At 36.8% G+C, this 16094-nt stretch overlaps 1 protein-coding gene across 1 annotated transcript in view; it reads right to left on the reverse strand.

Annotated features, from left to right (window-relative positions):
- The window catches only part of LOC124155644 (1-phosphatidylinositol 4,5-bisphosphate phosphodiesterase epsilon-1-like), a 359516-nt gene that overhangs the window by 111048 nt on the left and 232374 nt on the right, over positions 1–16094 (reverse strand). The window contains exon 5 of the mRNA XM_046529648.1: positions 4579–4851. Within this exon, the coding sequence (XP_046385604.1) occupies positions 4579–4851 (273 nt within the window). The remainder of the gene's footprint in view (positions 1–4578; positions 4852–16094) is intronic.

Here is a 16094-nt window from a genome sequence, read left to right on the forward strand (position 1 = left end):
CAATTAATCGCAATAAGCTCAAAACACCTGAGAAATAACGGGAGAAATGGAAAAGCATCATTGAACAAATGAATTACTTGACCTATTTTTCTGTTTACTCACATTCCACCGAGCCAATTAAAAATATACAGCCTTGCCGCTGATACCTTTGATACATAAATATATACTAATTCAATCTAGTGAACTATTTGCTAGCATACTATAAGGAGCGATCTGAAAAACATCAAGTTATGCTGGAGAAAAATGTTATTTAAACATTGTTTCAAGTGTTCTACGGCTAGGGCGGGTAGTTTTCATCCTCAAGCCAACATAAGGGCCATCAGGAGAATTAAATGTTAATCGGTGATTTTGTATGATTTTTATCATCAATTCATCATAATCAACTCAAACTTTATTCTATAAAATCGTCATTTCCAAGTTAAGGTTAAACGGTGATTGGCTATTATCGACGGCAGAACGAGACAGATAACATACCTATTGGCTTCTTGGAAAAATATGCACTATTTTATCTTACATTCTGTTTTGATTTATTTTTATTACATTCCACAGAGCCCGTTGAAATGTTCACCAGCTTAGTTAAATACTTTGATCTTTAAAAAAAAAAATTGACATCGGAATGCAACAATCTCGCATGATTCCTGAAATTTAATCAAAAAAGTCAAGAGGATCTCCATTCAAATTGCAGGTGGTTGTAAATATTTTACCTCTTTTTGGCCAGATAAAAATTTCGGATGTTTCTTCTTTGTACAAAATTGCATTCATTAATGATCAAGGTTAGCGCCGGGTGAGTAAGAGGGAAATAATGGATAATGAAGTCTGTGATGGATCTCAATACGAAGGGAGCATTGCTCGTGCGGCGTGCGGATACCAAAGTCTCCCTTACACAGAAAAAGGAACAGAAATATATGGAATAAAGGGGAATAAAAAATGGCGGGATCCGAAGAAAAATGACGACAAAAAAATTTATTTGAACATCGTTTGGGGGGCTGCACGAACGCTTTTTTTTTCAAAAATTAGTAGAGTGACCTCATTATTGGAACTTGAAAAACTCACATTTTGTAGTGCGTTTTGAAATGACACCACCCCGACCAATGGAGCAGAGAGATTATAGTTACTAACAAAACGTGAATTATAAAATGCAACGAGTGGCGCTGAAATGGCATTGAATCATTGGCAATGAATCCACATGGTATTTACGATGCACCAGAAATGGCATATTTTTTATGTAACCAATGACAATTGAAATTAAAATTAGAGTAGATATGAGAAACTTCTTTCTTTGAACAACTAACTACTGCTAACGAAACAAATTCAGAGATTATAAAGCCTTGGTAATCGAATTAGCTGGAAGAAAAAATACCAACGGTATCATTACTATAAATAATTATCTCCTCCAAAAAATGAAATAAAAAACAATAAACTTCTTCAATTATCTTTGAATATTTTCATTTATACAACAACAGGTAAGTAGAAGGGTGATTGTGCATACTTTTTTTCGTAAATTGTAGTGTTTTTTTTTTGTTCAAGAAATGTTTCTCATTAAAACAGACCTTTTGAAATGAAACCACTCACGACTGTGAAGCTAAGAGCTCTCACATGGCCAAGGGGAAAAAGTGACATAGAACGAGGTGAGTGTTAAGGAGAGAGTGCATAAAAATATACAGATACTCAACAATGTTCTCTGAAACTGAAAATGACACTTGCACGATTGAAATTGATAAAAATATATTTAAAAGATAGAGCAGGAAAACAAAAAGTCTTCATATACTATTTGATTTACAGATGCGCATAGAACTAACCCATATGTTAAATCGCTTTCATGACATGGATAGTTTGAAAAAGTACAAGCTGCCAGTCAAAATAACTACTGGCATTAGTTTCAGTTCCCCTAATTAACTAATATTTTTTCACGCACGGCAGACGGAACGGACAAGATGAACCACATCTGATCGTCGTGTGTGGTAAATCCTCTAACGAGTTGGGTCTCGACACATTTCCGGGCTGAGTCCACGCCCACGTGCGGCGAATATGTACTTCCGAGAGCTCGGTGCCAGTGGTTTTCCTTGATCGGCTTATTTTAAGACATTGGCCCCGGTCGCTCAAGGTTGGTAAATTTACCGCGGAAATGTGCTCCTGAAACCAACGAGTTTATCCGAGACCGAAGTCGCTAACCACACCACGACATTCTCGAACGATGTAGGCACATAGGTTACATATATACGGACGTACGAAGGTAGCACCGCAGCGCGCCAACGATCTCTAAACCTTGACAGAATTCCCATCCTTCTTGATTTACGAATCCGGTTGAAGTGCCTTTAACCAAAGGCCCATATTCAAACACGGAAATTCTCTGTAAATCAAAGTTAAGGTGGAAGACATGCGGAAATCTGCGAGGAAAGAATGGAATTCATGATCACAGAGGTGAAGGGAGCGTAATCTTAAAATTAAATCAGGGAAATGATGAACATGGATTTAGTCCTTTCTCAGCGAATTATATTTATAAATAGTTCTCGGGATTCCAGCAGAGAAATAATTTTGGGGCATGACGCTTCGTTGGAATACTCGTTCTCGGAGGAACAGTCTTATCTCTCTGGGAACGATGGGAAAAAAGTGTTCCAATGAAACGATAGCCGCCAAAATTCTTGCCCGTCTATGGTCGTGAGATTTATTTGGATAAAAGTGGAAAGAATTTTCTAGGAATTCACCAATTCAATGTGATAATATGATAGATCATTTTTCATCATTTCAAGAGCTATTATCACTACTTAAAACAAAATTTATAAACCGGGCTGGTACCTACTAATTATTAGTTGATGATACCTGGTAATATCTTAATTTTTAAGTTTTATTTTTGGAAATATTCTTGCACAGAATAAAATATTCTCACGCATATTTCGAGTCTTACCGATGACGACGGGCAAAAAATACTTAAGACTTTACAAATATTACTTTCGCAAGCTACTTGAGCTCTTCTTAGAGTTATTATATATGGCAAGCGTGATTTTTCGTCAATTACAGTATTAATATGTTATCAATATAAAAAGATGTCCCATGACTCATTTAATTTTATCATCATTCCCATTTTATAACGAATTTGTTATTAGTTTTTTTATATGACGAAATTGATACTCCAGTAGCTGACGACAATATTTTCACATACTTAGACTGTCGTTGCCATAAGAGATTCGCCATAAAAGTCCAAATAATTGTATCATAGCCGATGAAGTACAATCTAAGAAAGTATTAAGCTTTTTTCATGAACATTATATTTCCCTTGTATCTGAGAGCTTGAGTTGGACCCTCCTAAGACGACGCATCACCGCTCGTCGCATTGTTCGACAATCTTTTTCCGTGATGCATTATTGATGTTTACATAAGCATTCACCTTGATATTTTAAGAGCAGATAATTTACACCCTTGACAATAATTGCCTGGATTTAAATTGTCAAACTTTACCTCATCATTCGATTAGATGTAAAACATCCCTATTTGAGAAACTTATTAACTTAGGCAAGGGTATAATCTGCATAACCCAAAAATTTCTTGAGAATTGTGAAACGTCTGATTTTTTATCATTATCGCCTGCAATTACTTCTTACTGTAATTGATTTTTGCTTTAATTTTGTGATATTTACTACACGTTTTAGAATGCGTTTAAGTAATTCATTAGATTGCGAAGAGGTTCCTAGAAAAAGAGATTAATTTTGAATGGTTGATTTTTGGGGAATAAAAATGAGATTGACATTACAGCTTAAGTTTTATACAAAAACGTCATTAAAAAAGGCAAGATAAGCTCGGTTGATCGGGTGTCATACAATCTCTTAAAATGTGAATGCAAAAATACCTAATTTCCCAGGTGAAACGTGCGCGTTATGCATATTTTTATTTAATTTTCGAAGTAATCTGAAGCGCATTTCACAATTGGTGAACGAGCGAAACAAGAAATATCTTTAAGCATTTCTTTGCGTAACTGCTTTGAGGTGTCCTTCCTTTTCTGGAAAAAATGCGAATTTCAAAAGTTAATAGAATATGAATTTTAGTTGCCAAGATTCTGCGGGTGTCCTGCGCCTAGTACATGAAAATTTTCATGACATGGACAAAATAGCCAAAGGGTGACCTGCGCGTCATACATGAGTATATGCTTTTTATTTAGGAATTTAGATTCAGTTTAGAACCGTTCACAAAAACTTACTTGACTAAAAACCACCCAAACCTATTGTTAAATATTCCACCATGCACAGCTCAGACCGTGCATCAGTCGTGATATCAATTTATGAGAGCCTTTCATAGTATAAATAAATGTAACGGGAGGCAAAGATCCTAGCTACTGGATAATTCTAAAATAAAAACGTGCTAAGCTTCAGCTTATGAAAATTTTAAATTGAGTCAAGCCAGCATAAATGTTGTGAACTAGTTCACGCATTATAAAATATGAATGCAAAAATACCTAAATTAAAAAATAAAACGTGCGCTTTACGCCTGGATTTTTTTGAAAGCATTTTCGAAGGAGCAATCCTTAGTTACGCCATATTAAGTTCAGTTGAGTAGTTGTGATCGCGGCTTCACTCGTTGTCTCACCTTGTCCTCCGAGATGGATCCGAGCGGGGCGGAGGGGTCGGTGGTGTCGTGTGCGGTGGTTGTGGCGGAGGCGGTGGGGCCCCCGGAGGCGGCGGCGGCCGCGGCTGCAGCCGCCGAGATGGAGGAGGGCCCAGGGGAGGCGGTGCGGAGGGTGGGGGGCGGGGGCCGGGCGCCGGCGCCCCACGACTCCTCGATGCGGAGCTGGATGCCCGCGAGAGCCGCCGCCTCCTCTTTGGTGCAAGCCAAATCCCCACGCACCACCAAGCGACGGAGCTGGAAGGGAGGAAGAGGAAAAAAAACACATTAATATCGTCATCACTCAACCGAAATAGCAGCCACACACTAAATAACTTTAGTAGTTCCTAATTGGATGCGTTTTATTAAAAAAAACTTGAAGAATAAGGTAAATTATAATCTTTCAAATTTACTTTTTTATCTGAAATCACAGAATTAAAATTGTAACCCCTTATAACGATTTGTTTTTGATTCGAAATCTTTTCCACAAATCCACCCCTATGATGTCATTACCACTGGCCATCTCTTTCTTCCCACCCTCCCGTAGAGCACTCAAAAAATCCTAAAACGGTAAAAATCCTTCAATAACAGCCCTTCCCTAATCTTCCCAAGACCTCTTCTTTTACCCTTGGCACATATATGGCTCGAGAATTTGGATTTTTTTCTGTTTGATCTTGATAATGACGCTGTATACGAAGAAGCCAATCGACCATATTAAAAGTCTCGATGATCGGTACGATGCGTTTTAATTAAGTTTAATGTTCAGCCATTATAATTTTAAAAATTAATAAATAATAAAAATAAACAGAAATGTGCAGTCACGGCGTTTCGGAGAACGAGTTGCGTATCATGAACAAGTTCTGCAAAAATATATCGGAGAGAGTTCATACGGCCAGCGGAACATACCAGTTTGTCGGATGATTCATGACTGCGAGGGTTTGAAAAAATGGTTATTTAGAAACGGGAAGAACACATCATCCCGTTGAAGATGTTTTTCGAATAATTAGCGCTGGTACACAGCATTTATAAGGTGCAAAGTCCTAACATCATTTTGTGATCGAAGTCACAGGAAAATGTAAAAACATTTATTTATAAAATTTCAAAGGTTAAGAGAATATGGATTTTACTTGCCAAGATTCTGCGGGCGTCCTGCGCTTAGTAATTGAAAATTTTCATGACATGGGCAAAAAAGCCAAAGGTTGACCTGCGCGTCATACATGACTATATGCTTTAATAGTTTTATATACAGTATAGGCCTTCGTTTGCCTTTTTTTCCTCCCACTTCTCCTTCCACGATTATCTTCTTTAATCCGTCAAGCATCATGATATTAGCGATTAAGTTACTCCTTTTTCGTCTCAAGCATGTGATGGTTATGGTTGGATGGTATTTATTGGTAAATGGTTGTGTGATGTGAAGGTTGCAGCGAGTTTTTTATCTTTTGTAAAAATAAGACTTCGCTGTTCTGAGAGGAAAAAACAGAAATTTCTACGTATTTTGCAAATTTATTTCGGCAAAAGAACATATTTTAATTACTAATTAAAATAAACGTTAAACGGACTATGGGACATTGAAGTCATGCTAAAAATCGCATTAAGTAAGAAATCCTAAGATTGGTGTGACGTAGCTCTCTATTCAGTTTTCTGTCAACAATCCTTCATATTTCTTTCCTAGCCTATTATAAGTCCATCATAGCCTATCCTATGCTACTCAGTATAGGCCTTCGTTTGCATTTTTTCCCTCCGGTTTCTCCTTCCACGAATATCTTCTTTAATCCGTCAAGCATATATGATATGAGCGATTAAGTTACTTCGATTTCGTCTCATTTTTAAAATTTCTAATTTAATGAGCGATGCTAGGATAACAGTTTTGCTACTTCTTATCCAAGTATGTACAAAAAACTAGAATAAAGATCTTCGCCATAAAAAACCACCATGATAATAGAATACTTGAGCAAATTCCACTTCCTGTGAGTCGACTTTGCTCATCACATCGGCAAATTTACGCAGAGCTTTCTGACTTCTCTCCGATCCCTGAGACTTACGCGCGGAAAAATTAAGGGGGTAAATTCACGATACGCCTCAGCAGAGCTAGGAAATCTTGCGACCGTGTTGTGTGACATTTACACGGTTTCGACAGAAGACAAGGGGAAGGGAAGGGGTGCATGGGATTTCTTGTGGGGAAGGGGAAGACCCGTATCACGTCGAGACAGGAGAAACTAATGTGAGGAAGTGTTGAGAGGTATTGTGGGAAGGGATTGAAACTCATTGGACCGAAGCATCAACGCTGTCGGGGGTTGGGAGCAAGCAAGGAATTGTTCAATGTGATCAATACATTAGAATGACTTTTCTACATGAAATGCTAGAGAACATACCAATTAAATTTGAAGTTTTTCGTCTTTATAACAATTAATAAATGTATATTTTACGAAGAATTAAAATATTTATTACAAATCATGACTTATATCCATTGCTACCAATAAGGCGAATTTTAAAGGTGGATGCATGCCTCCTCGACGGGAAGCTTTTATCCTTTTTTAAAAAAAAATAAACTATACGCTTAAATTCCATGCCATCATTTTGAACTTTACAGGGTATATACAGTAAACTTATACAAAATTTGTCTGTAATGTACATGAAAACTTACAGACGAAAAGATTGAAGTAAAGTTTTCAAATTCAAGATTTTTTGTTGAGTAGGGGAAAGAAATTCAGGGGATAATAAGAACTAGAAAATCAGTGTTACCAACAATGACAATCCGAGTCGTACTAGATACCTCTTTGGAGCAATTAATAACCGGTATCTCTGCAACAGATCAGTTAATCAATAAACAATAGCACCTCCAAAACACACTGCGGTTTATACGTGGTTGCGTTCAAGTTCATTCAAGTCGTGTGATATTTGTTAAAGTTGACAACGAAAATCGTGCACTTTTGCCGGGCGGTGACTGAATTCCATCTGTTATTGCATACTTTGAGGGAATAGACTCTTCCAGCCTCAGAATCGTGTGATGCCTAACGCCGTAAGATTTTATAGTACTGTACGCAGGGAAACAGGAATTTCGGAGCTATGGGAGGGAGGATGTTCAAGTTTCGCCGTCTTCGGTATGCCGCGGAGGACATCCAGGGACTTGTCGGGGGACGAGGGTTGTACCTCTAGTGGGTGGACTGAGTTGGAGTGTTTGCGTAGGAAGAATGATGTAGGAGAGGATAATGTGAGGAATGGGGAAGGACCTCTCGGGAAATCCGGGAAAGACCAGCCAACCGCGAGAATAGGCTCCCTCAAAGTTTAAAAAAATTGCAGGTAAAAAATGATTTCACCTTTATTCATTATAATAATTTTGTATAGTCACAGATGTTTATGCCTTAGTGCAACTAATTATTATGGCAAAAATACACGAAATATATTTAGGATATATTGGCAAAAATATATGAATTTATATCTTTTAAAATGTAGCCTGAGGTAATCAAGTATATAATTATTTTTACTAACAGTAAGTAAACATAAACATAGCAAAGTATAAATTCAGGGGAGGGCAAAAAAATGAATTTGAAAACATAACAAAAATGGATAAAGACATCGGTATTCAAGTAGATGGAAAAAGCCAGAAATGAGAGAGTATTTTACCGGTTATGGTAGGTTTGGCGAGGACCTCAAGAATTGCATTCCTTGTAAATACGACAGTAATCAGGCAGCTTAAAAATTCATTTTCATAGGAAAGAGATAGTTCCCTGCCTTCAGATACCATACATGCAGTTATATTACCCATCCATGCACTTTCAAACAACTTTTTGCTCTTCAAGTAAAAGCTTCATTCACTCGTGAAATATCCATAATAATGTCTTCCAAAGCCATCCGAGAAAAATAATTAAGCGTTTCTTTTATTAAACATCATCCTAATTTAGAATTCAAATTTACAGGAAATCGGTATGAATACAAAAATTCACTCGGGAAAATTAAATTTGTGATTGAATGGCCGCTCTGCTGCATAGCAAGAGGGAAGGACGGACCCTGAGGGGAGAGAGGAAGTACCCCTGGGAGCCTGGAAAGCTTGGAGGCGCCGGCGCCCGCGAGAATCCGGAGTGACAGCCCCTATGGTGCAGGCTGGGGATTGAAATTGGATTATAAACCAAGTCACGGGAGACAATGATTCATTTGACTGCTACGATCGCCGCTATGAAACGACGGGAGCGCCACCATGAGGTGGGCTCTCTACTATGCGTGGTGGCTGGGGGAAGAGTTTATAATTATTAAGCCGCGATAAAAAAATATTTACATCTTGGAGTAAATTTATAATCAATCGATTTTTGGCCTCTACAATGCGACAAGGATTGGAATGACTTCATGAAATCACGTTATGAGTTTTTTTTTTGACATACCACGACGACATTCCATTTTTTTTTTCTTACATTGGAATTTTTACTTCCATTTAAGCCTTTACAGTCAAAATTACTCTCCATTAAGTTCTCGCTTCCTTGTAGCGGTCCAATTCGAGGCTTTTAGTTAACGTACACATCATATGTGTGCTTAAAGCATCCTTGAGATATGCTCAGAATACTATGAAAAATTATTTAAAAAATCAATCTAATCGTCTGTAAAAATTCATGTGAAAATAATTTCCCTACTAATATATGAACCGATTGTAACACTTGTAACCTCTTTTTGCCTAAAATATTGACATCGTTTGCGATTTTTAGAAGGATGGAAGAAGAATTAAAGATAGAAAGGTCACGCCCACACAGTTTAGGAATAAATAAACTACGTTGAACCAGTATGGTTTAGAGCTTCATTATTTTCACGACAACGGAAGGGATTAGGTTTTAAATTATCATTACAGTATTTTACCTGATTATATATATTGTGGTATTATGACCTGTCCAGTGAAGTTATTGAGCCAGTTCTCCCCTAAATGGCGTTCCCTTGCAACTAGAAGCAAATCGGGATATCGAGGGAAATCCAAGAAGATGTTGTACAGACTTGTCCCACTAGTTGTGTGACATTTTTGACCTCTAATTTTAATAACTTCGCCTAATAAGCAGTATACATGAAAATTGGCATACTTATGGGGTGAGGTCCTAAGTTTTGTTGGGTGGAAGAAAACTTTTACAATTTTGACCTCACAATGTTAGTCCAAGCCAAAATTTTGAATTTACCTTACGGGGTTTCAATTTTTAAAAAATCGAGATAGAAAAAATACTGAATTTCATTGGCCAAGATCTCAATTCATGGATTTCGGACACGAGAAAACCGAAAATAACAATTTTATTTATGAAAATTCAACCGTTGACCTTGTAAGGTCACAGTCAAGGCCATAGGGGTGGCAATAAGAATAGCAAAAGAACCAACAACGATATATAGATATACTTTATAGTATATAGATATTACTGGTTTCTTGGTGGCGGAAGATTCGTTCGAAATTTACAACATACTCATAGGTTAAGCATTTCATAAGATGCATATTTTTCGCGCGAGTAACGAAGGATTGCAAAATCTCTGGTTAACTAGTGTTTTGAGTATTACAATTTGAAGCATTACTTCAGAACAAAAAAAGATGGATATTGAGCCTACAACATCTCGCTGGATAACCAAAATTAATGTGAGTTTGCAACGGTGAATCTAGTATCTCTCTACGACAACAGAGCGACAACAAAGAGGTTATGGAACTACATTCATACTGAATTTGTTACAGAAAGGTTACCGTTTGTTACCTGGTATTTACTGATCAATAATTTCACACTAATATGATAGATAGACAACTAAATGGTATAGGGCATACCCTCTGAAACTTAGTACATTTTATTGAAGCCAATTTCCGATTTTACCAAAAACATTATTTCATAGCTTTCATATTACATGCATACACCGAAATATTAATGGTATACATGCATATTGTAACGTAATTCGCTTCCGCAATTTCTTCCTGGTGTTCTTACTTCAGTACCTCTTTTACTCTAATTTGCTGCCCAAATAAATGAATTGCTCTACATGCTCAAGTTCTAGCCCACCTACTTTTATCTTGACTCTCACACTCCTAGCTCACGATGATTTACAAAACCGTCTGACCTCCGTCTTTTTGTGATAAATGATTTACTATATAATAATAAATATTTTTTATCCATATCGCTCAAGTATTTTATTATATTCTTGTAATTTCATTTTTTTCATCATTGATTGATTGACGATTTATAATAATAAGATGAAGATCATTAAGTAGGTTTTAATTTGATGTATCACAACACCGCGAATATAATTTTCGGTTAGCAGAAGTAGGGTTAGCTCGTCTCTTTGTGAAATTCGAGTCGCTCAAAGTGGCGACTTTTGTAAATCCATGCAAATGGATGAGTGACAATACGATACCTCTACTGCAGAAACGCTCAACAGTCGCCCATCGAATCAAATCCGCTCATCTACTACTACAAGGGCTTCTATTCTATAAGATGCATCTAGAAGCCCTTGTAGTAGTAGATGAGCGGATTTGATTCGGTGAGTGATTGTTGAGCGTTTGTGCAATGGAGGTATCGAATACATACAGAGGCCGACTCCAAAATCCTTAATTGTATTGATCGTCACAGTAAGGTTGTTCTCCAAGGGAAAGTCGTTTCATCGCATCATTCGTCAAATGTTTAGGCTTCGATATTTCCGTTGTCACGGAGACAATGCGCTCCCCCTTCAAATTCAATTTCGGAAGTCGCTCGGAAAACTTTGCAGAATGGTCCTCCACTTGTTCTGCATCGTCATTGCGGGCGATGCGACCCCCGGGTGTCGTGCATTTCTTCCGAGTGCCCTCGAAACGGAATGGTCGGAAGGAAGTGGGGATGTGTTTCAGACGCACAGAGGTGGACGGCGATAAAGGCTAGACTGGTCAAATCGCTCCCGGAAGACACGCGGAAACATGCGGGACAGCCTGTTTCAACGTTGACCGTGAAAGTGAAATTCCGAAGAGAAGACATGGAAAAAGCGGTGGGATATGCGTATTGTTCTCCAGTCCACCTCTGCGGTAAATTCAACGGAAGAATAGTGGTGAAACATCAAATAATCAATGGAATATTAACTTTTGCTATGGAAATTGAAATGATCTTTATTACGGGGAAAAATACGTATTTTTCTTTAGTCCAACTATGTGGTGTTCTCAAATTCAACTGCAGGATACTGAGGAAATAAAAATAATCGAACGAATATTTCCTCTAGCTGTAAAAATTGTCATAAACTTTCTAACGGAGCAACATCAATCAGCATTAGTCACAACAACATCTACTCCCTGAATAAGCGAGAATTGAGTGAAACAATGTATCGCAAAACAAAGCCTCGTAATTTTGGGAAGGAGTTTCGAAAATCAATGGAGAAAATGTTTAGACAATGAAATAAAAAAAGAATGGATTTTTCCCATAGCCATAAAAAACGACCACGACGAAATGAACGATAATGCACATGAAATCGGCAATGGAGTTGAACTATTGTAGCCAAGTGAAGCAAAGATGAATTAACTTCTACAATGGTTCCAGAAAGGGCGATCCAGGGCTTAATGAAGAAAGTATTAATGTATGATTAGAGGCAAGGGAAGTTGCAAAACTTAATAACCAATATTATCCCAAGAAGAGGAAATAGCATGCTCAGTCAAACACAATAACAAGGTTGTTCGTTCAAAAACAGGACTCATTTATGATCGTGGCATTTGAATACTATCCCAGGTTTTAATTAAACTGGATTTTGCTCAATAAATATGCCCATACCTTAAAAATCAGGTAATCTGCAAGAGATACTTAGCTTTCCAGAGGGACTAAGGCTATTCTTAATCATGTCGGTAATTAGAATGTTATTATTATAAGACAACATGAAAGTTTGTTTTTTGTACCCTAACCATAAACTTTCCAACGGTGCAATGGTCGCAGCAAAATTTCCTTTTTGAAATATTATAGTCCAATCAACACGAATTCAGACAGAAAAACTATCCTGCCACAGCTAACCGTTTTATCATAAAATTTAAAATTCAAATAATTTTTTTACCTATGTTGTTAAATATTCATTTTTGAATATAGTAAACACTTTTTTGATAAAAAGGAAATGCCAAACAGAGAAAGCAAGAATTTTACTTAAGCATGGCATAGGTTTGAAGTACTCGAGACTCCACTAAGGATGATCTGTTAAGTTTTTTTTCCACTAAAAAATTTAATGCTATGAAGAATTATTTCACAAAAATAGGGAGATAAGCAAGGCTATTAGTGCTAGAAAGAAAAAAATAGGAGTGAATTGGTCGAAAATAGTAAGAAACACAGCAAATTCTTTCCTACCCGAAATAGCTTAACCCGTAATAGCGCGTGGGAAATTTACGGGGCCGTCGAGATGAGAGGCGTGCGGAAATCAGTCGAAGTCGTTTCGAGTCGGTTGATGGCTGTTCCTTTAGTGCGCCTAAGGGAATCGGAAGTTGAGCCATAAACCTCTTTCTCTGCGGAAGTCGTCGGAACGATCGACGGGAAAAATGGACCACACTGACATGAATCATACTCAATCGGAGACGTACATAACCTGTCCAAACGGCTGTGTGAGAGTGTCGCCTGCACGTTTCCGCGCGATGTAGCGATGGCGTAGCAGTGAGCATTCTTGAATGAATTAATATGGCTGAATAAAATGGTATCTTCGCATTGGTGGCGACTCTTTAACAGTCAAGAAAGTAACTATTTCGTTGCCTGGAGAGGAAATAAAGTCATCTTTAAGAATTTTAAGAAAATGAATTGGATAGGTAGATTTTTAAAAACAACGCTTCACTTGTGATTTAAGCATTAGTATCGAATCGAAGTTGGATTGATTTTATATCCTCAAATAAAATTATTATTCAACTATATTCTTTAGTTTTTAATTACATTTGATACAAATGCGTGCCTTTTAAGTTCATGATACCCTCTTTTAAAATAAATTATCGTGAAATTATTCCGCTACTCGCATAATTATTTACCGTGCATTGTGTAATTAGTGTACGAATATCGTTTTTCACCGTACAATTCGTATATGTTTTGGACATGTGCAGTCATATTGACCATAAAAAATTCTAAAAACGAAGACATGAATTACGTGTACAATGACTATATTGTCATGGATTTCTTTAACATTCGTGAAGCTATAAATTAATCAACGTAAACATCCAATTTGGCTTTTATATTTTCTTATTTCAGAGAAAAAAACTAACTTTGGAGATATGCACCTTCACTGAATATTTATGCATGTAAGAAAACAAAAATTAAATGCTGACTCCATATTATCTGCAGCATTCCACACAAGTGAATTTGGCAATTGATTCCGCTTAACAAATTCCTTTAAGCTTCCGCTATCATGCTGAAATATTGTAGTAAAAATTATAATAAATTAAAAACATAGGATTTACAAAGAAGACGAGAACTACCGGCACATTGATGATACTCTCTAAATGAATAAGTCTGCAAGATTACCAAATTATTATAAATTGAAATTTACGAAGACTGATTATGAGTCAAGCGTGCTATGACAACGATCATGAAGTATACTCATTATGGACTCATTCACCATTATTATACTCTTGCCGATTGTGATAGAGTTTGAAAAATGCAGAGATCCGTATCTTTCCATTTTTTTGATCAGTCGCCTACTTCTCGAGGCAATTCTGTTTAAATATCAGCATGCTTACCCCTTCTGTTGAAAAAATTATGGCATCATCATCTCATCATCTCAACCTCGCGCTTCCATGATGTGGTTCGTCACCATTAAAACTCTAAAGAACTGTATTTTCCAGCACGTATCGGGTCAATGTGAACGGCTAACTGAAGCTAAACTTTTATGACGTTAGTTAATCATGAAAAAATGGGCCGCAATTTTTGAATTTTTCATACTAAACTTAGGAAAAATGGCTGAAGGAGAAAGACGTTTTTCCTTTTCTTTCCCGTCCATCTACCGAATCATCTAATTGAATTTCAATTCAATGCCGGAGTGAATGACCTCATGAAAACCCATGCAATCTGCAAAAACAGAAGAACGTGAAATTTTCGTATTTAATCGTTTTAGTTATAATTACTGAGGTTTTGACTGCAATAAATGACACATGTACCAATAAAATGCATTAATTTGGGATTGGCAATCAGGCACCCAAAAAATTCGAGCAAACACATTTAAAATCTTTCCCTCCGCCGAAATCCATCACGTAGTTATCGACAAAGGCGCACGAGGCGCTGACAGCTAATGGAACTAATAGCAGGAAACACTAAAAGTCTTTATGCTGAGGTTTTCTGGCCATGCCATGAACTGCAACCCGTTCGATATTTCAAAGTGATGCCCCGGACAAATTTAAACTTTTGGAGTCTTTTTAGTATTTAAAGAGAATCTTTAAGGGCAATGATCTTTGGTACTTGAATACGCATCAGAAATATGAAAAATACAGCCAAAACATACACTCAAATATAGGGAAATTATACAAATGACTGTTAAAATATTTTAACATACTATACTTATAACATGTATTAATACTAAAAGCGTAAATACAAGCCTTGATCAGAATGCTCTACATTTTGAATGAATGAAAGGCTATTGTAATCCTTTAAAATTTCTTCTAGCGAAGGGGAAAAAAAAACTTTTTTTCGTAAATTTAGAGAATAATTACATTCAAACCCAAAGAAATGGCCTGCTCACTGCCAAGGCTCCACGGGTTTCCTAAATTACGAAATTTTGTTGGCATAATAGCCAGGTGATTGCTATTATTCAGCAGCCTGACAAATGGCTTTTACCAGTGCTAAATAAGAAAGTTGACAAAAGTATTTAGTCCTTCAAAGAGTTGTGTCAATGACGAGGAAAATAATAATTAGTATTTAGCGTTCTCTGAACCGCAATAATTTTCTGTTAAAAGTAGGTACCTAAACGTCGCGAAAAATCAGGCTTCCGAAATTGCCTCTCGTAAACCTAAAATACCAATTTGGCCAAACTTTTTATCTTATCAACTGTCAATGCCACTAAACTAACGAGAAGATTCTTTTTGAAACTGAGGAGAGAAAGTAATGTCCCATAAAATTTATCACAGTCAAAGGTCAAATGCGGAATATTGGATTAGAAACAAAGGTCCATTGTATCAATAAGTACGTAACTAAGGTTACACACATAGGGATGAGCGCGTCAGAATGAGAAAGTTTTTTTAACCGATAAAATCGTCTGAATGGTACAGAAACGGTAGTAACAGCACTAAATATATATCAGAAAAATAGCAGCAATTACAATTAAAAACAGCGAAGGGAATGCATTGAAATACAAAAAAGAATTAAAAAAACAGACCAATTAATAGCTAATAAACCCGTGGAATTCGGATAGATCTAACGTCAGTTACGCGAGAATTGACTTTATAAACTCATTTAAATATGCAGTGAGTGAAACACATCCATAGCCATACAGGTCTACCGTTAATCCTCTACTGTACATAAGGAACTCCCGAGTGTCAAATATGAAAATTTTATTCGAAGCAAATGCTGAGGTTAAATTTTAAGCTTTGGGAAAAA

This window comes from Ischnura elegans, chromosome 3, assembly GCF_921293095.1.
Source record: "Ischnura elegans chromosome 3, ioIscEleg1.1, whole genome shotgun sequence".
Taxonomy (NCBI): Eukaryota; Metazoa; Arthropoda; class Insecta; order Odonata; family Coenagrionidae; genus Ischnura; species Ischnura elegans.